This window comes from Paroedura picta, chromosome 4 (assembly GCF_049243985.1).
Source record: "Paroedura picta isolate Pp20150507F chromosome 4, Ppicta_v3.0, whole genome shotgun sequence".
NCBI classification, from domain to species: Eukaryota; Metazoa; Chordata; class Lepidosauria; order Squamata; family Gekkonidae; genus Paroedura; species Paroedura picta.
Window position 1 is genome coordinate 38,511,677 of NC_135372.1, and position 23,339 is coordinate 38,535,015.

Genomic DNA, 23,339 nt, shown 5'->3' on the forward strand with positions numbered 1-23,339 from the left:
TAGCTAGGGTGGAGCAGATCGGGGGTACAAAATGAGCAGTGACATGTGTCGTATAGTAAAAGGAATGTGAAATTATCACCATTCTTATTGTTTCCTTTTCGGTATGGGATGCTTGGGCTTGTTTTCCAGAGAGCAGACGAAAAACTGGATAGCAGTTTTCTGGGGGAACTTAGTGAGGAGGGCAGCCGTTCTGGCCAACCGGCACCACTCAAACCACCCAGTGACTTTTGGCATGCCCCCGAGACAGCAAAGGATGCCTATATTTAGTTTGTTCTTATAGTAGACCCTGGCGAGCATCTGTAGATGAGACTCCCCCCTCCCAGCTTATTACTATAAGCTGTCTACCAGGGACAACAGGGGAGAAATTTCAGCAAAAGTCCTCAACAGTTCCTTAATTGGCCAGGCTGTCTTGCTCGCTTCTCCCCAGAGAGGCTGTGCAGGGATAACATCAGATTGATATCTTGTTGGATGATCCCCTGAATTTGCTGGCTGCAGGTTCCTGGGGAAGGGAGGGGAGAACTGGGAACGCATCCTGGGCATATACTTGGCTAGGGGGCCCTCCTCACCCTTGTGGCTTTCGGGTCTCCTCCTACAAATGCTGCTCACGCTGTTGCCTGGAGAGCTGGAAATGAATACTTTCTCTTTCTTCCCTCCTCCTTTCCCCCCTTTCTCCCCCCTTTTTTTTGTCTCTTTTTCTCAAAAGTTTTTGCCTTAAATTCTTCCTGTTCAGGAAGTGACAATGCCAAGCTGTCCTTGATGAACAAGTACAAGGATAATATCATCGCCACCAGCCCCGTGGACTCCAACCATCAACAGGCTACGCTGCTCTCCCACACCTCTAGTAGCCAGCGCAAACGGATCAATAACAAGTCACGAGGTACCTCCTGGGACTTCCCTCCGCGGTGGGGTGGGAACGGGGATCGGCTGAGGGGCAGTGCCGTGGCTGAGCATGAGCCTCCGGGGAAGGGCAGGGTAGAAAATGCACAAATACATGAGCACTCTGCTCTTCAAATGACAACAGGTTGGTTTTTCCCATCTTGAGGGAAGTCCCCATGGCCTCAACCAGGGACTGGGCCTTTTTGGTCCTGGCCACACCTGGTGGAATAAGCTCCTGGAAGATCTCAAGGCCCTAATGCAGGGGTAGTCAAACTGCGGCCCTCCAGACGGCCATGGACTACAATTCCCAGGAGCCCCTGCCAGTGAATGCTGGCAGGGAGCTCATGGGAATTGTAGTCCATGACCATCTGGAATGCCGCAGTTTGACTACCCCTGCCCTAATGGAACCAGCTGAGCTCCACAGGGCCTGCAAGACGTATCTCTTCTGCCAGGTGTTTGGTTGGGGCCAGGATATGGGTCCCAGGATATGTCCTCTTGTGTGGCTCCTCCAAACCTTGACATCCTCGTGCTGGTGGAAGGCTCCATCCTAGAGTCAGTTGCAATATGTACTGTATTTTTGTTCTGTGTGATGATGCTGGTGGGTTCCATTTTATGTTAGGTTTTGATGTATTCGATCCTATTGTGTATTTTTAACTGTCGTAAGCTGCCCAGGCAGGTGACCCTGGGAGTGGCGGCATAAAAATCAGAGGTATAAATTAATAAACGAAGCCCAGTAGGTCCGACCACTCAAGAGCGGCCAGTCCGGAAGCCCAGAAAGGGCATGATAGCAACAGCCCCCCCCCCACTGGCTCTCCCCAGCATTTGGGGTTGCCAGGTCACTGGTATTGAACAGGTGGGGGTAGAGTTGCCAAATCGTTGTTGAGAACCATCTGGAGATTTGGGGATGGAGTTTTGGGAGGACGAGGAACTCAGTGAGGTACAGTACCACAAGGTCTATTTCAAAGCATCCATTTTCTCCAGCGGAACTGATCTCTGGAGTCTGGAGAGTTGTAATTCCAGGAGATCTCCAAGTCCCCCCACCTAGGCCGGCATCCCTACCAGCATAGAAGTTCTGTTATCACAGCTTATAGCTGTGGACACGACTATCTGGTATGAATTTCTCCAGCAACACTCACCTTTTAAGTTAAAATCCCACTCTGTGATGTGGGGGTATAGCTTGGGGCCCGTCCCTCCTGATGCTTGGTGTTGGGGGGGGGGGGGGGAGTGCAAATCAGCATTGTTAATTCTTCCAGGAAGGGGAGATGTATGGTGCTGTTGTGTTGCTATCCTGTTCTGAAGAGGTTTAGGAGACACTGATGTGAGACATTGATGGAGACACTGATGGAAACATTGTCAGTCAAAGCTCACTCTGTTTTTGGATTTGTTGGCACATGGGCACAGCTCAGGTGAGAACGGTGGCTCTAAGCAAGCTAATAGAGTGGTGTTGTGGCTTGTTTAAGAAGAAGAAGAAGAGTTGGTTCTTATATGCCACTTTTCCCTACCCAAAGGAGGCTCAAAGCCGCTTACAGTCGCCTTCCCTTCCTCTCCCCACAACAGACACCCTGTGAGATGGGTGAGGCTGAGAGAGCCCTGATATCACTGCTCGGTCAGAACAGTTTTATCAGTGCCGTGGCGAGCCCAAGGTCACCCAGCTGGTTGCATGTGGGGGAGCGTAGAATTGAACCTGGCATGCTAGATTAGAAGTCCGCACTCCTAACCACTACACCAAACTGGCTGGGGACTCCCGGGAAGAATAACTACAAAGCTCTTTGTCGCCATAGACATGCACTGGCCTGAAATGGGAGAGGAGGGCAATTGCTGGAAACGCTTTTCAAAATCAAAATTAATCGCCCCTTATGGTGGTATTTCTTTCTCAGGGAACCCACAAAAGGACTGTTAAATTCATACAGGCTGTCCGATTGGCTAGGATCATCTGTGCAAGTGTGGTCACTGCTTTGCTCGATGACCTTACTCTAATGGGCTTCCTTTGCCCTTATTGGTATTAGTACCAAGCTAACTCTGATAGGCTGTGTAACATTGTGATATCATATCCTGTATGGGATCCCTCACTGGTTGGGACAATTCAAAAAGAAATTAATGTGAGGGCAAAAATGGCTGCCAAAGCTACAGCCACCCATCCGCCAAAAGGATAAAGGGATTTTTTGGGTGGCGGAAGTCCACTGAAATTTCTATTTTTGAGGCAAAAATTGAACTGGAAAAGGATTTGTTTCAGCACTTCCACATATTTATCTGGTGACCTTGGGCATGTCCCTTTACTTTTCAGCCCCATTTTCCCATCTGCAAAACAGGAATGTTTTGAAAGATGTCAACATTTCAGAGTTTGTTTGTTTGTTTTCCTTTCCCACTCTTCCTTTGTGGATGCAGAGGAAAATATCCTGGGAAGATTCCATTAGCTGTTTTGATTGCCGATGTCTTTGTGAACCGTTCTCGGTAAACCTAGCAATTCATTTAACTGTGCGCCTTTCTCACGCAGACCCAAAAAAAAAAGAAAAGGCAATTGACATTCAAACTTACCTTGTTTGCAAGGCTCATTTCTCTGCTGAGTCAGGCACCTAATTTGAGCAACTCGACAATTCATTCGCAGTTCACAATGAACGGTGCTGCTTGTCATTTTCTGTCTGCACGGAGGGAATGTTCCGCATGGAGCTTGGCTGGGCATTGACGCATGCTTGCCGTTCCTGGCTTTCTGGGCTTGCATCTGCCCTAGGGCCATCATCACAGGCAGGTCATACACCGCCGCAGTTGTGCAGTTGGTGGCAATCATTAGATGATGGCATTTATTCTGCTGGTGCGTGGCCAGAATTTGACTGGATCAAACTCCGGCTTCCAGGCAGCAACATGAGAATGTGTAAATGCAATTAATACAGACGAAGAGGGCAAAGCATGTACTGGAACACTTTATTATTATTATTATTATTATTATTATTATTATTATTATTATTATTATTATTATTATTATTATTATTATTATTATTATTATTATTATTATTGAATTTATAGTCCACCTTCCTCCAGGGATTCCTCCAGGGACTCACTTGTTGCTTTCCTCCAGGGACAAGCCACATAGCTTTCCTCCTCTCCCTACTCAAGAGGATCAAGACCATCAAGTAAACAGGTGTCCTGGGTTAACAGATCATGGAAGAGGACAGCCATAAAAACAACAATAGTTACTACTACTGCTTTCACTACTACTACTGCTTTCATTACTACTACTACTACTACTACTACTAGTAGTAGTAGTAGTACTAGTAGTAGTTTATTTCTATAGCCTGCCCTTCTTTAGTTGACTCAGGGTAGGTAACATCAGATAAAAACACAATACAAATGTAATAAATATATAACAAGTTAAACAATTAAATTATGTTTAAAAATCCAATTAAAACATCCTACTTTACAGTTTTTAAATCTTCTGAAGGGTTGATCTATATTTAGTCAATGAAAAGTTAGGTAAGTTGTCCAGCAGGGAGGCCACCATTTGCTCTGGTTTCAACCTGGCGGAACAGCTCTGTCTTACAGGCCCTGTGGAAGTGTTGAAGGTCCCAGAGGGCCCTGATTTCAATAGGCAGAGAGTTCCACCAGGCTGGGGCCAGGACCGAAAAAGCTCTGGCCCTGGTCGAGGCTACTTTTCCTTCTTTGGGGCCAGGGAGCAGATTTTGGTTGCTCGATCTTAGTGGTCTTTTGGGGGGCATGAGGGAAGAGGCAGTGCCATAGATGCAAAAAAGAAAATAAAATTGCTACCCGGACCCAACGAACATTTGAATCTGTCAGGCAACATGTGCAAAGCTAGGGTACAAAGTCAGGCCACACAGGTATCCTCCCTCCCCACAGGATTTAAGCATTCACTTTGGTTGCTTAGTTTGATCAATCCTTTGTAAGCCCAAGATGTTGAAGGACGGTCGATGGGGAAAGTCATGTGAGAATGCATGAGCACAGAGCATTTTCCAGGCTCTCAATGGACAGGGAGACTACTTGATTGTTTGGTGATGCTGTTCACATTTCGCAGACAAAATGCAGGCTAAACTGAGAGGGATCCGGAATCTTCATTTGGTGATGGAAAAAGCTACCAGGTCATCTCTGACTTACAGCAATTGCCATTTGTTTTCAAGACAAGGGACAAACAGAGGTGGTTGGCCATTGCCTGCCTCTCATAGTAACCCTGGACTTCCTCGGTGGTCTCCCATCCAAATACTAGACAGGGCTGACTCAGCAAGATCAGGCGAGCCTGGACTAATTAGGCAGAGCATCCCTGTTTAGCAGTATGGAAACAGTGTTTGCATGGCTTAGCTGCAATCAACTTCTCAGCTCATTCTCAACTGGGAGCAGCCTGCAGACATGAGAGGAGAAACGGTAAGTGGAGAAGCAACCGAGATCTCTGTATAGGATGTAGTTTGTCAGGCCAAAGATCACCTCGACATTTACACCTGAGAAAAACGCAGGAGAGTCCACCCTTTCATCTCTACGTGAACCCTTGATAATCATTCTGTTTGCTGTGCAGTTGAGGGATGAATAAGTAGAATGTAAGCTTGTAACTTTTAGCAACTCTTGTTAGTAATAATTTTTAAGCAATTGTGTGTCCCCTCCCCTCCCTCCTCTGTTTTTCAATGTAGCTGGCTCTGCGTTTCTGAACCCCGAAGGAGATTCTGGGACGGAAGCAGACAATGACCCTCAGCTGACCTTTTACACAGACCCGTCACGGAGCAGGCGGCGAAGTCGGGGTACGTGGGTGCTACTGCAGGGTAAAAGAGGAGATACTTTTGGAAAGGCTCCCTTGAATGTACCAATTCCCTAGTTCAGCAGTCCCTCCAGTTTGTGTTGGCTTTTCAGTTTGATCGATTTCTTACAGAGTTGGGTCCAGTTCTTACAGACCAGTGAACCCTAAGAGAGATACCATTTTGAACAAGTGGCGTGTGTAGGGTTGCCAGGCTGAAGACTTGAGGTCACACCTGATGGCTGTGCAGCTTCAAATGAGGAATTGGGTACTATACAGAACATGGACCTTCCTCAAAATGGAGCAGACAGCTTGTTCTGTCAAGATCTGTATTGTCTACTGTGGCTGGCTGCAACTCTCCCCCGGGTTCTTACATATCACCAGGCCCTTTTAACTGGAAATGTCAGGGATCAAATTTTGGACCTTCTGCATGCAAAGCGTTGGCTCCACCATTGAGCCATAGCCCCATCCTGGATGCTCCTGAAATCCTTTTTTCCCCAACAGTCCTATCAAATGAGCACGAGAAAGTTATAGGGTTGTTTTTTTAATTTGCTGCTTTAATTTTAAACCCTGCTCAGATTTTGGAGTTGAACAATGAGATTCCGCCTGGCCATTTCCTGTTCTGCAGAGCTGATTGGGGAAGAGTTTCCTCAAGGTGGAAGAGTCTGAGTGCCACTGCTCTCTAGATAAATGCAGCTATAGATAAAAATTGGAATGAAAAGCTTAAATTATCTGAAGCCCTCCCTTTAAGAAGGGCTCCCAGCAGAGCCGACGCAATCCATCATCTTTTCCAGGCCAATAAACACATTGCTATGATGGATTTCTCTCTGCATGAGGTGTCTGAATGAGATCTGGGAATCCCAAGCCCCTGTCTGCTTTGCTCACACGTTGCCACTCCCTAAGGCACCCAAGTTGGCTGTGTCAAGAAGATGGTTGTCATGGAGAAGCCAACCCATGGGTAGGACCGGTGGTGTTGGGGCTGGTGGCGAATGGAGAATTAAATAACTAAAATTTTACTGGATAGTCTTTACATTGATTTTGAGGGTAGGCAGTGAGGCCTGCTTCTCATCTCATGGCAACTAGGTCAAGCAGGAGTAGAGTTCAGGGTGAACCCGGCCTGCCTTGTAGTCCCGGCCTACCTATTTATTGTTATCTCGAGGTTTTGTTTATTCTTTTACTGATTCTGCATTTACAAAAAAAAAAAAAAGTAGAAGTTTAGACAGAAGATTATACACATAAATACTGCCACACTTCACCGTTAAAAGGCACATTGAACAAGTTGGGATTATGGTAAATTGACAGCAGGCATCGATGGGGCCTAACTTCTTCCACCACTGGTATTAGAGGCTTCTTTGACCTAGAGATATGGAAGTTACTTTTGATAAATATCTCAAATCATACTAGAAGAAGAAGAAGAAGAAGAAGAAGAAGATGAAGAAGAAGAAGAAGAAGAAGAAGAAGAAGAAGAAGAGTTAGTTCTTATATGCCACTTTTCTCTACCCAAAGGAGTCTCAAAGCAGCTTACAGTCGCCTTCCCTTTCCTCTCCCCACAACAGACACCCTGTGAGGGATGTGAGGCTGAGAGAGCTCTGATATCACTGCTCCGTCAGAACAGCTTTCTCAGTTCCATGGCGAGCCCAAGGTCAGCTGGATGCAAGTGGGGGAGTGCAGAATCAAACCTGGCTTGCCAGATTAGAAGTCCGTGCTCCTAACCACCAGTTTGGTGTAGTGGTTAGGAGTGCGGACTTGTAATCTGGCATGCCGGGTTCGATTCTGCGCTCCCCCACATGCATCCAGCTGGGTGACCTTGGGCTCGCCACGGCACTGATAAAACTGTTCTGACTGAGCAGTGATATCAGGGCTCTCTCAGCCTCACCCACCTCACAGGGTGTCTGTTGTGGGGAGAGGAATGGGAAGGCGACTGTAAGCCTCTTTGAGCCTCCTTCGGGTAGGGAAAAGCGGCATATAAGAACCAACTCTTCTTCTTCTTCTTCTTCTACACCAAAAAGCACACAGGCACACGAACCCAGACTGTCAAACACATGGCAAATGCCAAGAGATTGCCTCTTGCTGTCCTAGCGAAAGGGAACTACAATTCCTCCTGCACTGGAGTCTTCATGATTTCCCACCCATGCTGCCGTTGCAGAGTGTGAATATTTCGTGGGAGGGCCAACAGCGAATTGCCTGCATTTGGCCCACAAGGTGCACGGCTCCGTTCGCACGGCAGCTCACGGTCCGTCCATCTGGACGCCAAGCTGCCTTTCAGAACTGGATGCGTTTCAGGGAAGGAGGGCTGGTTCGTGGTGCGGTTTGCACAGCTTGCCGGATTGGAGAGCGCCACCCAGGCATCGAGCCAACATCTGTGCTCTTCAAATTTCAACAAGTAGCTTTCTGGAGGACTGCGAAATAAAGCCCCCGGGGTGGGTAGGGGGAGGCAGTTTCTCCAAAACCGCGGTCAGATCGGCCCGATTAATATTTCTGCTCTTCTGGCGCTGTGCAGTTTGCTTGTCTGAGCATTTATGCCTCGACTTTCTCTGTGGCTTAAGGTGGCTTACAACGCATAAATAAAAACATCCAAGTTACAATAAAGCCCCAGCTCACCAGTCTAATAAAATCTTTCCTTGAAAGCTATGGCGAATCAAACAACCTCCCTGTGCCTTAGAAACTTTTCCAAGGATGGTGCCCTCATTTCAAAGGGCTGTTCTGAGAGCCAGCTTGGTGTAGTGGTTAACAGTGGTGGCTTCTCATCTGGAGGACCGGATTTGATTCCCCACTCCCCCACATGCAGCCAGCTGGGTGACCTTGGGCCAGTCACAGATCTCGCAGAGCTCTGTCAGCCCCCACCTACCTTACAACGGGTTTGTTACAGGGAGATGAAGGGTAGGCGATCTTAAGCCATTTTGAGACGCCTTTGGGCAGTGAAAAGCGGGGCACAAAAAAGAGCTTTTCTTCCATGGAGGGTCCGCTCTCTAAAAAGGGGGTGACGACAGAGAAAATGGCCCTAGCTGGTGCCAGGTGATTAGCTTAAGAGAGGGAAACAACCAAAAGGGGCCAGCCAAATGCCACAGGTGGTACATGGAGGTATATGGGGGAGAGAGGAGCTTGGTGTGGTGGTGAAGAGTGTCAAACTAGTATCTGGGAAACCTGGGTTCGAATCCCCGCTCTGGCCTTGGAAGCTTTCTGGATGACCTCAGGCCAGTCACACTCTCTCATCTTATCCTACCTCAAAGGGTCGTTAGGAGGAAAACATGGAGGAGAGGAGAATGATGTCAACCGCCTTGGTTTCTTGTTGGGGAGAAAGGCAGAGTGTAAATATAAAACATAATAAATAACAGGATGTGAAGGGTATTAAAAATCACAACCAGCATCTTGAATTGAACTAGGAAATCAAGAAGCAGCCAGTGAAGCTCTTTCAAACTAGGCAAAACCATAACGACAATCAGGCATCCATGTTTTGGACTAGCTGCAAGTTCTAGGTTGTTTTCAAAGGCAGGCCAAGGCAGAGGGTGTTAACAGCAGTCCAACTGACACAGTATCATGCTAAGTGGCAGCAAAAGAAGAGGAGCTGTATTTTTATACTCCACTTGTCACTACCCAAAGGAGTCTGAAAGTGGTGTACAAACACCTTTTCCTTCCACTCCCCACAAGAGACGCCCTACGAGGTAAGTTGGGCCGAGAGAGCTCTCAGAGAACTACTCCTCAAGAACAGCTCTAATAGACCTGTAGCCCAAGGTCACGCAGCTGGCTGTATGTGGAGGGAAAATGGGGAATCAAACCCGGTTCTCCAGATTAGAGTCTGCTGCTCTTTTGCCACCGTTGGCTCGCTTGAGGATCAGGCAACAGTAATCCCCACTGATGTAATTTGTCTCCTAACCTCTCAAATCACTATCTGCTGATCCAGGGAGAGTCAGTTCCTGGTACCCATGCTGATAGTGGGCCGCCTGCTCATTCAGGCTTGATCTCTCTGCCCCAAGAGGAAAAGGGAGGAAACCTGGCTTATACCCATAATTGGCTCCTGGGCCAGGTGATTTCCTCATAAGAATTGGAATATGCAGGATCTGCCATGTGCATGATTGAGCAGAAGATAAAGAATGTCCTGCAGGGGGCGTTGGAGGAAGTATGTATTTAGCATAATTAGAACAGAAACTTCCTGATGATTTTCAAACATTTTCCTCTAGCATCCTGATTGGCTCAAAAGGAGACTTCCTGCTCCACTGAGCACTCTTCCTCCCTGCTTGCCTTCAGAACAGACAGAAAGATTGCCTCCAGAAGAACAGTCAGTCAGTTAGGACTCTCTCCTCTCCTCTTTCTCCACAAAGTTTGTTTCTCTTCTTAATTAAACAATTTTATTCTTTTAAGCACTATTCTTCACAAATTGCTGGCAACACTGCCGGCGCTTGGCTTACTTAAGATGTGTCCGGCCAAGGATGACCCCCATCTCCCACCCCTCTTTGGCTGATTGGCTCCATAGAACAGGGGTAGTCAAACTGAGACCCTCCAGATGTCCATGGACTACAATTCCCATGAGCCCCTGCCAGCAAACACGTTTGCTGGCAGGGGCTCATGGGAATTGTAGTCCATGGACATCTGGAGGGTCGCAGTTTGACTACCCCTGCCATAGAAGTTGTGCTTGTGAGGGGCTCAAGAGGTTGCCCACTCCCAGACTAATCGGCTTGGCGAGGCAGAGGAATATGGAGAAATCGAAGCTCAGACGCAGGGTGGTCCGAGATCTTGCAGGCACGTCCCTTAAATAGGAGAAGCGTAAACTTCAGATTGGAAGGCCAGCAGAGGGATCGATCAGCTTTGCATGATGTAAAAACCTGATGCTCTCAGCGCTGGAATAATGTCAGCCAAAAAGAAAGGTCTTTTTTGCTCAGAGAAAATTTAACAGTCTAAAAGGTTCAGAGTGGGGGAAGAGTCAAGAGATTTGCCAGTTCCCCCCGCCACAGTCACTGACAGGGTAGGGTTGCCAGATCCAGTTTGGAAAATTCCTGGAGATCTGGGGATGGTGCCTGGGGAGGACAGGGAACAATGTCACAGATTTCACCTTCCAAAGCATCCATTTTCCCTAGGGGAACTTATCTACCGATCTTTGTAGCCTGGAGATGAGCTGTAATTCCAAAAGAATTGCCAGGTCCCACCTGGAGTTTGGCACCCCTAGAGGCAAGAGAGATAGACTGCCCCAGGCTCAGGTTGCCAACTGGTCAGGGGGAAAAAGTCCTGACCCTTTAACTGAGATTGAAGCTTTCCCATTGCATGGGGCTAAATTAAATCGCCCAATCAAATGGATACTAACAGGACACCTAGAAGAACCCGTTCTGAAGTTGGCAACCCTGGACCCCCAAGGCTTAGGGCCCCTACTCATCAATTCTTACTGCCTAAGGTGCGTAGCAATTGCGTGCCTCTGACCTTTTGCCTTTGACCTTAGCAGCTCTCTGAGTCAAATAGGAAACCCACGTAGGGAATTAGCATTCCTGGTCATTACTGCATTGCTCTTCGTTAAGTCCTACAAACTAGACTGTATAATGTGTTTAGTCTGCTTAGATATGCTGTGTGGTCTGCTGACATCCCTGTGGGGAAGGGATGCTGGAGGAGGATCCTAAGACTGTGTTAGGTGAGCATAATAGTAGTCAAAGCAGGAAGGAGGGTGGATAGCAGCTAACCTGGGTGGGTCGGGCAAAAGGTTAATGGCAAATGGGGAGCCTGACAAAGAATCCAGTTTCAGCCTAACTTCTGAGAGCCAACGTGGTGTAGGGGTTAAGAGCGGCAGCCTCTAATCTGGAGAACTGGCCGTGACTCCCCACTCCCTTCTCATCCACATTCAGCCAGCTGGGTGACCTTGGGCCAGTCACAATTCTCCCTGAGCTCTCTCAGCTTCACCTTCCTCACAGAGCGAGCTTGGTGTGATGGTTAGGAGCACAGACTTCTAATTGGGCCAGCCAGGTTTGATTCCCCACTCCCCCACATGTAGCCAGCTGGGTGACCTTGGCGCTGATAAAGCTGTTCTGACCGAGCAGTGATAGCAGGTATCTCTCAGCCTCACCCACCTCACAGGGTGTCTGTTGTGGGGAGAGGAAAGGGAAGGTAAGCTGCTTTGAGACTCCTTCGGGTAGAGAAAAGCGGCACATAAGAACCAACTCTTCTTCTTCAAGCTGTCTTGTTGGGGGGAGAGGAAGGAAAGGCGTTTGTAAGCAGCTTTGAGACTCCTTCGGGTAGTAAAACACAGAGCACAAAATCCTCAGCTCCATCTCTCATGTGGTTGCTGGCAGGATGCAAAATATGGTGGGATGAGGCGGGGGAGATGGTCCTGGGAGGAAAGGGGAGGAGGGTATAAATATATAACCAACAGCATCCATATTCAAAGATGGAGTCCGAGGCAGCAGACCCAATGTATTATTTCCGCTGGTATAAAGACACCAATTTGCAAATTGCACGTTTCTTGTCTTACCCAAAAAGGCCCTGATTTTTTTGAGGGGTGGGTGGGTGGCATTTCAGGCTTCTGCAGGGTGGGTGGGTGGGGGGACCGAGAAAGTGGTGCTCTGCAGGTGGAAATCGTTGCATCTGTGAGAACGTTGCGCTCGATCTCACCCACGAACTAATACTGAAATTCTATGCACGAACCTCATTTTTCCCATTCGCTTTTAAACCCAGTGTTCTAAAGTGACGTCAAAGAAACCGCACAGATAAAGCACAGATAAATGCACAGATAATGCATTCTCTCTCTCACACGCAAACGCACACACCTCTCTCGTGGCCCAGGGCTGGGTAGGTAAGCTGCTAAGCACGTAATGGCTTCAGGTTTGACTGTCCTCCCCCCCTGCATATCTGAGATTTGCCTTCTGGCCTGCTGGGACTTCATACCAGCTGTCAGCGATAGGAGACTGTAGGATGCCTGGGGGATGTCGATAGATAGAGGCTGCCTGCCGTTCAGGAGTGGGGGGGGGGATAGATCCAGGTGGGAAGGAGTGGGCGGATCGAAGTGCTCGGCGGTGGAAGGCTGTTAATTATGCCAGCAGAGTAATGAACACAGCAACAGTGCACAGCCCGATTAAAGAGCAGGCAAAGGTTTATTTAGGAATTAATATAGTGGATAGGAAAGAGGAGAGACCAGGCAGTTTAGTTTATTGCATTTTTAAACCGCCCTCCCGGCGAGCTGGCTCAGGGCGGTGTGAAACTCAAAATTACAACAGATAAAATTACACTTTAATTTAAATAAATAGGGGCAGGTTAAAACGGCAACAATCCATTCGCAGGATGCCTACCGGGGGTGTTGAGTTCTCCCCGAAATTCAGGGCAGCGGATCAGTGCATAGATAGATGGACAGATGAGTCAGTGGGGCCATAAATAGGTCGGTGGATAGATGTTGACTTTGGCCCCAACCGAAAGCCTGGCGGGAGAGCTCCGTCTTACAGGCCCTGCAGAATTGGGCTAACTACATCTCTAGCTGAGAGAAGGTCAGACTGACGGTGGCGGTTCTGAGGAGATGGCAGAAATTGCCCTAAGAGCAGCAATCTGGAGAAAGACCAGGAATGACACTTAATGGGAGAGAGAAGGTGGTGACCTCACCATCCTGCCTAATTGTCTTCTGGCTGCCCCCTGCAGGGTTTTCCTCGCTTCTTCTTCGTACACCAGACCTCACCTTTTCCAACAAATTGCCCTGGGGAGGTGGATGCCCATGGCCCTTGATGCCGGTAACGAGGAACTCCGCTCTTTGCAGCTGCAGCTCCTCCGGTGGATGCTGCTTCTGGAAACCAGCATCCCATCTAGTCCTAAATCAAACGTGAAAGGAAGAACCTGTGTTGTCTTTACTTCTCAAGTGAGATTAAAAACAGTATGCCCAAGACCTTGGGAGTTCTCAGGGCCAGGCCCTTTGCTTCTCTGTCCCTTGGCTCTTCATTTAGCTCAGTGGTTCTCAACCTGGGGGTCGGGACCCCTTTGGGGGTCGAATGACCCTTTCACAGGGGTCGCGGCAGGGCAAGCAGCTTGGCTGGGGAGGCGCCATCTACACAACAGCCTTGCGAGGTAGATCGAGATAGATTGTTCATCTGTCTGGGGCTGTGGAAAAGAGCGAGATCGGCATGGTGGGACAAGAGGCATAGCTGAACTGAGAAACTCCGGAAAAGCACCAATGTATATACAATCATGAACAATGGATCTTCACGCCGTTGGTCAGTTTCGGTTTAATTTCTGTGAAAGAACCCTTGCATAATTTTATGGTTGGGGCTCACCACAACATGAGGAACTGCATTAAAGGGTCACGGCATCGGGAAGGTGGAGAACCACTGATTTAGCTGCACTTCTTGCTAAAGTCTCCCACCTGGTCATTTATTTGGCTCCAGACAGTGGAATGGTGGGTTTCATGTGCCTCCTGGATAGGGGGTGGCACTGAACAGGAGCTCGGGGGAGTGTTGCAACCTGATGGCCATGGGCTTCTAATCTGATTCCCTGCTCCTCCACACGCAGCCACCTGGGTGACCTTGGGCTAGTCACAGCCCTGATAGTGCTGCTTTCACAGAGCGGTAACATTAGGGTTCTCTTAGCCCCACCTCCAAAACAGGTTGCCAGTTGTGGGGAGAGGAAGGGGAGGTGAATGTGAGCCACTTTGCGACTCTTTCGGGTAGAGAAAAGCGGCATATAAGAAACAACTCTTCTTCTTCAGTAATATCCGAAGGAGTCTCAGATTGGCTTACATTTGCCTACCCTTTCCTCTCCCCACAACACACACCCTGTGAGGTGAGTGAGGCTGAGAGAACCCTGAGCAATTCTGTCAGAGCTCTCTCAGCCTCACCTACTTCACAGGCTGTCTGCTATAGGGAGGGGAAGGGAAGGTGATTGTATGCACCTTAGAGTCTCCTTTGGGCAGTGAAAAGCAGGGTATAAAAACCAACTTGTCTTCTAAATCTCACACTTCCGATGGGTCATTGCTCCAAAAGTGAGCCACCTTGATGCAGTGATTAAGAGCAGCAGCTTCTAATATGGAGAGCCAGGTTTCATTCTCCATTCCTCCACATGCAGCCTGCTGGGTGACCTTGGCTTAATCACAGTCCTATTAGAGCTGTTCTCATAGAGCAATTCTATCAGAGCTCTCTCAGCTTTACCTACCTCACAGGATGTCTGTTGTCGGGAGAGGAATGGAAGGAGATTGTAAGCTGCTTAGAGTCTCCTTTGAGAAGTGAAAAGCGGAGCATAAAAACCAGCTCTTCTTCTACAAGTTGCCAAACGCTCCCACCAAACAAGAGCCAGAGCCACCATCTTGCCTAAAAATGGCATGCAGCCACGAACTACACACACCTGGCCATGACCCACATTCAGTGGCTATACTTTCCAGAGTCCAGTGTGTTGGGTTAAAGGAGAGTGGAATGCTCTGAGTTCTTGTGGGATCTCTGGGTTCACTGATCTTTCCTTTTTTTTCCAGAAAACCCCATTTGGCTTCTATCATTTGCCCCTCAAGCATATCACTGGTGGCGTACTCAGCTCATTCTCCTAGGTGTGATTGGTGCATGTCGCTGTCAATCTGACCCTCGGCCTTGTGGCCCCGGACTGAGAGAGATGCCCTGTGAGTTCATTCTGCTTTGACTTCCCCTTCAGCTCTCGCTTGCTCTGCCCTTGCAGTTGGTTCGCCCAGGAGTCCCGTGAGCAAGACCACCCTCACCCTCATTAGCATCACGAGCTGCATCCTTGGCCTGGTGTCCGCCTCCCACGTGAACTGCCCGCTGGTGGTCAAGATAACATTGCATGTTCCAGAGCACCTGATCGCTGACGGTAAGCGAACCCTTCCTGGGTCACCCTGCCTCATTTCCTTTGGGTTCGGCCACGCTACAGGGAGTGGGGGTGGAGGATAGTTGGGTACAGGTTGTTTCCTCTTGAGCAAGTCAGCATCCTTGAAACCCAGTGACTGTGTGCTGTTCAGGAAGGATTGGGACCAGAGCACAGATCAGGTCACAAACGTGACTGAAGCCTCCACTGACCAATCAGCAGGCTTTCTCTGATGGATTGGGACTTTCAGGCAGGTCATGTAGCTCATGACCTCATTGGTGAGGCCAATCAATCAATCAATCAATCAATCAATCAATCAATCAATCAGTTTATATACCATCCTCCCCAAAGGCCCAGGGCAGTTTACATGAAACAGGAACAATACAAATAACTCAGTTTATAGTAATGTGGTAATGACAGTAACAATAGAACAATATAGTCATTACAATAAACATTGTAGAACGATAGAATACTAGAAAACATTAATTGATTAATACTGAAGGCCCCGTGGTGTGGGTGGATCTGTAATGATAGTCATCAGAGGGAGATTTCGGGGCCAATGGGACATCTCCCATCCTCTATTTTTTGAGGTAGAAACCACCTGGTAGATTAGGTATGGAGCACACTTTAAGCTCCTAAGTATTGTGTTCTCTGCAGAGGTTGCCAGTGCAGCATAGTTCTTAAGAGTGGAAGGCTCTAATTTGGAGAACTGGATTTAATTTCCCACACCTCCATATGAGGTGATCTTGGTCCAGTCACAGACCTCTCAGAACTCTCTTAGCCCCGCCTTCCTCGCAAGGGGACTTTTGTGGGGAGAGGAAAGGAATGCAATTCTAAGCCAGTTAGAAACTCTTGACGGACAGTCATTCTAGGCCAGTCACAGTTCTGTCTGAACTCTTTCACCCCCATTTTACCTCACAAGTTGACTGTTGTAGGGAGAGGAAGGGAAGGGCATTGTAAGCCACTTTAACACCTCTTAGAGTAGAAAAAAAACAACAACTCTCTGCTTTTTGTTATTCCTGAGAGCCAGTGTAGTGATGAAGAGCAGCAGAATAGTGGATTTGTTTCCACACTCCTCCATGTGAAGTCAGCTGAGTTACCTTGAGTCAGTTAGACTTCTTTTTCTCTCAGAGCTCTCTTTCCAGCTCCACCTACTTCACAAGGTGCCTGTTGGGAGAGGAAGAGAAGGACATTATAGGTCACTTTGAGAGAACTCAAGGATGGGGAAAGCAGGGTATAAAACCCAACTCTTCTTCTTAGCCCTGAGGGCCAGCATGGTGTAGTAGTCAAGAGCGGCAGACTCTAATCTGAAGAACCAATTCTGATTCCCCACTTGTCCTCCACATGCAGCCAGCTGGGTGACCTTGAACTAGTCACAGTCCTCTCAGAGTTCTCTCGGGCCCACCTACCTCACAAGGTGCCTGTTGTGCAGAAAGGAAGGGAAGGCAATTTTAAGCCACTTCGAAACTCCTTAAGGTAGAGAAAAGCGGGGCATAAAAACCTACTCATCATTCTTCTGAGCCTCCCTTAACATTTCCACAACTCTCTTTAATCAGCCAGGATTTGAAAGCCTGGTTGCTTCTTCCAGAGAAATCGGAATGGATAGTGCAGATTTTCCAACCCAGGATAGCAACCTCCTCTCTGCTGAGGTACCTGCTGAGGAGAAAGTATGGCTTATGGGTCAGAGACAGCCCCCCCCCCCCTCCAAGATTCCTATTTTAATGCTGCCTCTGGCTTTCCAGACTGCAGGAACAAATGCTCCCCTGTGAAAATACGGAGCCATGTATGTGCCTGGGCCTCCGCCAAGCCCAGGCCCCCTCACCTTCTGTTTGCAGAGGGGTAGGCCGAGAAGACGCTCGATAACACTGAACCCACTCAAGTTACCTCAGCAGTGAACAGCCTGTCAGGGAGTCAGCTGAGGAAAACAATAGTGATGCGCTAATGGCGCCTCTGAGGTAAACCAAACCTGCTTGTACCACGAGTCAGGAAGATGAAATGGCTGGCAGCTGCGCTAAACATGCCTGTGTCCTTTACGTGCTTTAAAAAAATTAAAAGGTAGACACGAGGGGAAAAATGTCTAACTTTGATTTCTTCTCGGCATGCTAGCTTTCTGTGTGCGGGGAATTCTTCAGTATGCAATCACGGCTTACGATCATGGGAATCTTCTCCACGCTGAACATTCCCCAGTCCCTCAGCCTTTCCTCACAGGGCTTGGTCCCCAGGCCCCGGATCATCCTCATCCCTCTCCTCTGCACCCTCTCGATTTTGTCCACTTCCTCTTTGAAGTGAGGCCTCCAGAATTGCACACAGGACTCCAGCTGTGAGTGGGCGGCTGCTTGCTGTTTGGCACGGAACAGACCAGAAACAGGTTTCCATCTTAGAGAGAACTGGGTTGGTATAGGGAGCGAGAGGTTTCCTGAGAACAATGGTTTGATTGTCCGGGGCAGCACACAGGAAGGCGGGATCTATCAACCTTAGATAACTCATACTTTTTCCGCCTAGGCTACCTCACAGGGTTGTGGTGAGGGTAAAATGAAGGGGAGGGAGAAGCAAATGTGTCACCCTGAACTCCTTGGAGGAAAGAGAGGGTTGAGATGGCGAATGCAGCATTTCTTTGGCCGTTTTCTGCATGATGGAACAAAGTCCTTCCTCCCAGTCCACAAAACAATCCCACTGGCTCTTTAATGCCGGTTCCTGCAGTGTGCAGGATTTTCCCAAAACACCAGACAATGGCTACAGGCATACGACCTCCACACTGGCAGAGAGGCTTCCAAAAGAGAATTTGTGAATATGCCCTATTTTGCAGAAATCCAAAGAACAAATAACGTCCTTGAGAGGAAAATAATGGGTTTTGAAGTGGTTGGGAGCAGAATACTCTTTTAACAATGCTGTCCTGAGTAGAGTTAACACCCTTCCAAGTGCATCAAAGTCAGTGGGCTTAGACGGGTGTAACTGCACCTGGGATCACACTGTGAGGAGGGTTTTCAGCCTCACCTGGTAGTTAAAGTGCTTGTCCTGAATGAGAAACCTCTTCCTCTTCTGCATTTACAGTGATGACGTTAATGGCAATGGCAATCCAAGATGATTGAGAGAAGCACTGTGTATTAGGACACCCCACCCCACTCAAAAACGTTGTATTTTGTTTACTGTGCAGGCAGTCGATTCATCCTGCTGGAGGGAAGCCAGTTGGATGCCAGCGATTGGCTCAATCCTGCCCAGGTGGTCCTTTTCTCCCAGCAAAACTCCAGTGGCCCCTGGGCCTTGGACTTGTGCGCCCGACGGCTTCTTGACCCCTGCGAACACGAGTGTGACCCGGAAACCGGTAGGTGGGTGTGGGAGGAAGGAGTACCTTAACCTGACGGGGATAGAGGGATTGCTTCTCCATACGGGGCCATCAAGACAAGCCACAATGCAACCCTGCACAAGCGTTGATGGGAAACCTCACTGCAAGGAGGACCTTTACAGATTTCTCGGTCCCTCCCTTGCCTCCTGTGCAGAACACGGAGAACATGGAGCTGCCTTATATGGAGTCAGGCCGTTGGTCCTTTTTGTCCAGTAAGAACTGCTCGGATTGGCTGCAGCTCTCAGCTACTGTCTGCAGTCCCTTGAGGGATGTACTAAAACAAAGGACAGGAATGCCTCTTGGGAGCAATGAGAGATGCAGCAGACATGCAGTCTGAAGCTCTGCCCATGAGGCTGGGAGTTCGATCCCAGCAGCCGGCTCAAGGTTGACTCAGCCTTCCATCCTTCCGAGGTCGGTAAAATGAGTACCCAGCTTGCTGGGGGGTAAACGGTAATGACTGGGGAAGGCACTGGCAAACCACCCCGTATTGAGTCTGCTAAGAAAACGCTAGAGGGCGTCACCCCAAGGGTCAGACATGACCCGGTGCTTGCACAGGGGATACCTTTACCTTTTTAACAGGTATAATGGAAGAGAAATACTAACTGGTACTAAGTGACTTGCATAGGTTCCCCTGAAATACATCATAGCACTCGAAAGTTGCAATGGAATTGAGGAATGGATTGCAAGAAACCTGCCCAGGGTGGAATCCATACTCTGGAGCAGGGGTAGTCAAACTGCGGCCCTCCAGATGTCCATGGACTACAATTCCCAGAGGCCCCTGCTAGCATTCGCTGGCAGGGGCTTCTGGGAATTGTAGTCCATGGACATCTGGAGGACCGCAGTTTGACTACCCCTGCTCTGGAGGCTCTGTCGTTCCAGTCCCAGAGCACTGGTTCCACCCCCACAGACTATCATTCCAGGCCCAAGGCAGGTTCCTTATAATACACTCCACATTTTCCTTGCCACTTTACTGTGCTGCAGGGTGGGTCAATGGCGCCTAAGCAGCTCAACAGCTGTTTCCGACTCCCATTACATTCAGCAGGTCCTCAGATATCTCTTATTGTTCCCCGTGGGCATTCCTATCATTTGTCCTTTGAGAGCCAGCGTGGTGTGACGGCCAGCCTGGTTGAAAAGCAGTGGCCTCTACTCTGGAGAACTGGGTTGGATTCTCTGCTCCTCCTCCACGTGCAGCCAGCTGGGCCTTTTCAGTCCTGGCCCCCACTTGGTGAAATGAGCTCCCCGAGAACATCGGGGCCCAAACGGAACTTGCACAGTTCACTAAGGCCTAAAAGAAGGTGCTCTTTCACCAGGCTTCCGGTTGAGGCCAGTTCAGACAAGTGAGTATACAAACATTAAAGGGCCTACAACCCAGATGGCTCTCTGCCTTCCTTTAATGAGAAGAACAACAATGGGTATGTCGCCAACTGTTCGGTTGATTTTAATTGTTTAGTGATTTTATTGATTTCAACTGTTTATTGTGTTTATTGAGTGCTGTAATCCACCCCAAGACAGTGGTCTGTATAGGTGACCAACAAATGAATGAATGAATGAATGAATGAATGAATGAATGAATGAATGAATGAATAAAAAAAATACGTGCATGCATGCAGCCCCCCCCGCCCCTTCTTCTCTGCCTGGGATCAAGCCCAGGATCTTATACATGCTGGCCCACAAGCAAACAAGCCAGCAAGCAAACCAAGGAGCTGTGTTAGCAAGAGGAGGGCTGGAGATGCCTTAAAAGAGATCATTGCAGCTTCCTTTAACAAGGTGACGGGCATTGCTCTCGAGGAGCCCCAGCCCGAGCGTCCCCACAAGCATCGAATCCTTCTTTTGCAGCCGGGATTCGCCACTTCACCCAGGTCCTCATTCCGCCGTGGAGCCATAAGGTCCATCCATCTGCCATGACAACTGTCGGCCCCAGCAGGCCTCGCAGAAGTGGGGAGGGGGGGGGCGTTCAGCACCCTCATGGGGGGAGGGGGGGCCCTTTCCAACTTCACAGGTTTTTGTCAGCATTGTTGGAAGTGGGGGCGGGGAGGGAAGGAGAAATCCGCGAGAATGTTTTTCGTTTTTCGGCAAGAGCTTCTGTTGTGCCTTTTGTTCTTTTGGCTGGATTCTGACTTGGCTTTCTTGCTTTCCTCTTTGTTGTTGGCATGGTCCTCAGCAAGGCTTCACCCTGAGGGTTTGATCTGCGCCCTAGAGCCTGCCGCCAGATCTCCCACTCACGAAGGCAGTGCCTGGTCCTTGGGACTGTTATCCGGGAGGAAGCTGAGTGCTGCGTCCGCTCCGGGTTCTAATCAGGAGCCAGGCACCGGTTCCTTGCCCCTTGTGCCGCCGAGACACCATCGGGGAGGGGATGGATCAAGGGGGAGCTTGGCTCAAGAGGCTTTTCAAGCCAGACAGAAACCTCGGAGCTGCGCTTTTAAAAATGCAGAGGGCTTTGGACGCCTTCCGAGATTTATTCTGCCTCCTGGCCCCTCCCCGCCAACCATCTGTTCCGTAGCAGACCATGCAAAGTCCTTGCATACTCCTGTATGCGCACAGCCCGCTGCTGGGTGGAAAGATCTGCAGGCTGAGAGGAGAAGAGCTGGGGGGAGGGGGTGTTATACTTCACTTTTTACTATCTGAAGGAATCTCCCAAGTGGCTTTCAAAAGAAATTCCGTCTAAACATCCGGAAGAAGTTCCTGACAGTGAGAGTGGTTTCTCAGTGGAACAGGCTTCCTCGGAAGGTGGTGGGTTCTCCATTTTTGGAGATTTTTAAACAGAGGCTGGACAGTCATCTGATGGAGAGGCTGATTCTGTGAGAGCTCAAGGGGGTGGCAGGTTACAGTGGATGAGCGATAAGGTTGTGAGTGTCCTGCATAGTGCAGGGGCTTGGACTAGATGACTCAGGAGGTCCCTTCCAACTCTATGATTCTATCATTCTTTTAACCTTTCACTTCCGTTCCTTCATTAGTCTGAGAAAGTGTGCATGCACGCGAAAGCTCATGCCTTGAATAAATCTTTGTTGGTCTTAAAGGTGCTACTGGACTCTGAATTTTGTTTCTCTCCCTACAAAAGACACCCTGTAAGGGAACTGGAGCTGGGAGAACTCTAACAGTACAGCTCTGTGAGAAGAGCCCTAAGATAACTGCAACTAACCCAAGGTCACCCAGCTGGCTACATGTGGAGGAGCGGGGAATCAAGCCCAGTGCTCCAGATTAGAGGCCCCTGATCTTGAACCACTAAATCACGCTGGCGATCATTGAGGCTCTCATCCTGCACTGATGTTAGGCAGGGGATGAGAATGAGATTGACCTCTCCCCTCTTGGAACCACCTCCAGGTCACCACTGGTCAAGTTGGAAGCCTTTCTCTGACCCAAGGAGCCTGCCACCAAGAAAAGAGGCCATAGGGGTGGCCAGACTATGTCTCTCCGGATGTCTGTGGACTACAATTCCCATGAACCCCTGCCAGCATGTGCTATCAGGATCTCATTGGAATTGTAGTCCATGGACACCTGGAGAGCCACATTAGGGCCACCTGCCATATGATGTAGGGTTGCCAGCCCCAGGTTGGGGAAAACCTAGACACTTTATAGAATCATAGAATCATAGAGTTGGAAGGGTCCATACAGGCCATCTAGTCCAACCCCCTGCTCAACGCAGGATTAGCCCTAAGCATCCTAAAGCATCCAAGAAAAGTGTGTATCCAACCTTTGCTTGAAGACTGCCAGTGAGGGGGAGCTCCCCACCTCCTTAGGCAGCCTGTTCCACTGCTGAACTACTCTGACTGTGAACATTTTTTTCCTGATATCTAGCCTATATCGTTGTACTTGAAGTTTAAACCTATTACTGTGTGTCCTCTCCTCTGCAGCCAACGGAAACAGCATCCTGCCCTCCTCCAAGGGACAACCTTTTGAATACTTAAAGGGGTGGGAGTTGGAGAGGGAGGGAGTTTGGGGAGAGGAAGGACTTCCGTGGGGTATAATGCCATACAGCCCATCTTCCAAGCAGCCATTTTCTCCAGGAGAATTGATCTTTGTTGCCTGGAGATGACCTGTAATTCCAGAGAATTCCCATAGGGGGCCACTGAAAGGCTTGACGGAGCGTCCGAAATCTTTGCAAGTTTACCTCGCATTTTGGCAAAGTCGGTTGCATGAACAGAGCAGCCCTGAGTAATCCTGAGCTGAATCAAAGGGGTCCCTTGGTGAAATGGTCAGAACTACCTCGATGTAAATGGTTCCACCCAGACATGACTCCCAGGTCAGGATTTGCATTGTGGCCAAGCGGGATCAGCACCCGCCCCCTCCAGATCTCACTGGAGGACCACTGAGGATTCGCAGCTAGAAGACAGTCATGCCCACCCACATCTTGGCAGAGGCAGGGAGGTAGGCTGCCCTTGAAAAACCTCTTCTCCGAAGAGCCCTCCCAGTTAGAGAGTCCAAAGAGCAGGAAGAATGAAGGACATCTGACTTCCTCCCACAAGCTCTTTTCTTCGTTCCGAGGGATAAGTCGCCTAAGGAGACTTCTGGCCTTTTCCTTATTGTGCGCCCCCTCCCCTCCCCTCCTGCCAGCCTGCGTGCGCATCGGTCTCACCTTGCTTTCAGGGACTGTGCAAGAGAAGCTGGCCTTCAGAAGCCGGTACTTAGTCCATCTCG

General features: G+C 49.1%; 1 protein-coding gene across 3 annotated transcripts in view; it reads left to right on the forward strand.

Annotated features, from left to right (window-relative positions):
- The window catches only part of ASTN1 (astrotactin 1), a 252,463-nt gene that overhangs the window by 110,728 nt on the left and 118,396 nt on the right, over positions 1 to 23,339 (forward strand). For 2 of the 3 annotated variants that reach the window (XM_077332504.1, XM_077332502.1), the window contains exons 4-7: positions 704 to 877; positions 5,505 to 5,612; positions 15,218 to 15,367; positions 18,516 to 18,683. In XM_077332504.1, coding sequence (XP_077188619.1) covers positions 704 to 877; positions 5,505 to 5,612; positions 15,218 to 15,367; positions 18,516 to 18,683 — 600 coding nt within the window. The remainder of the gene's footprint in view (positions 1 to 703; positions 878 to 5,504; positions 5,613 to 15,217; positions 15,368 to 18,515; positions 18,684 to 23,339) is intronic. The other variant, XM_077332503.1, reaches the window with a different exon arrangement.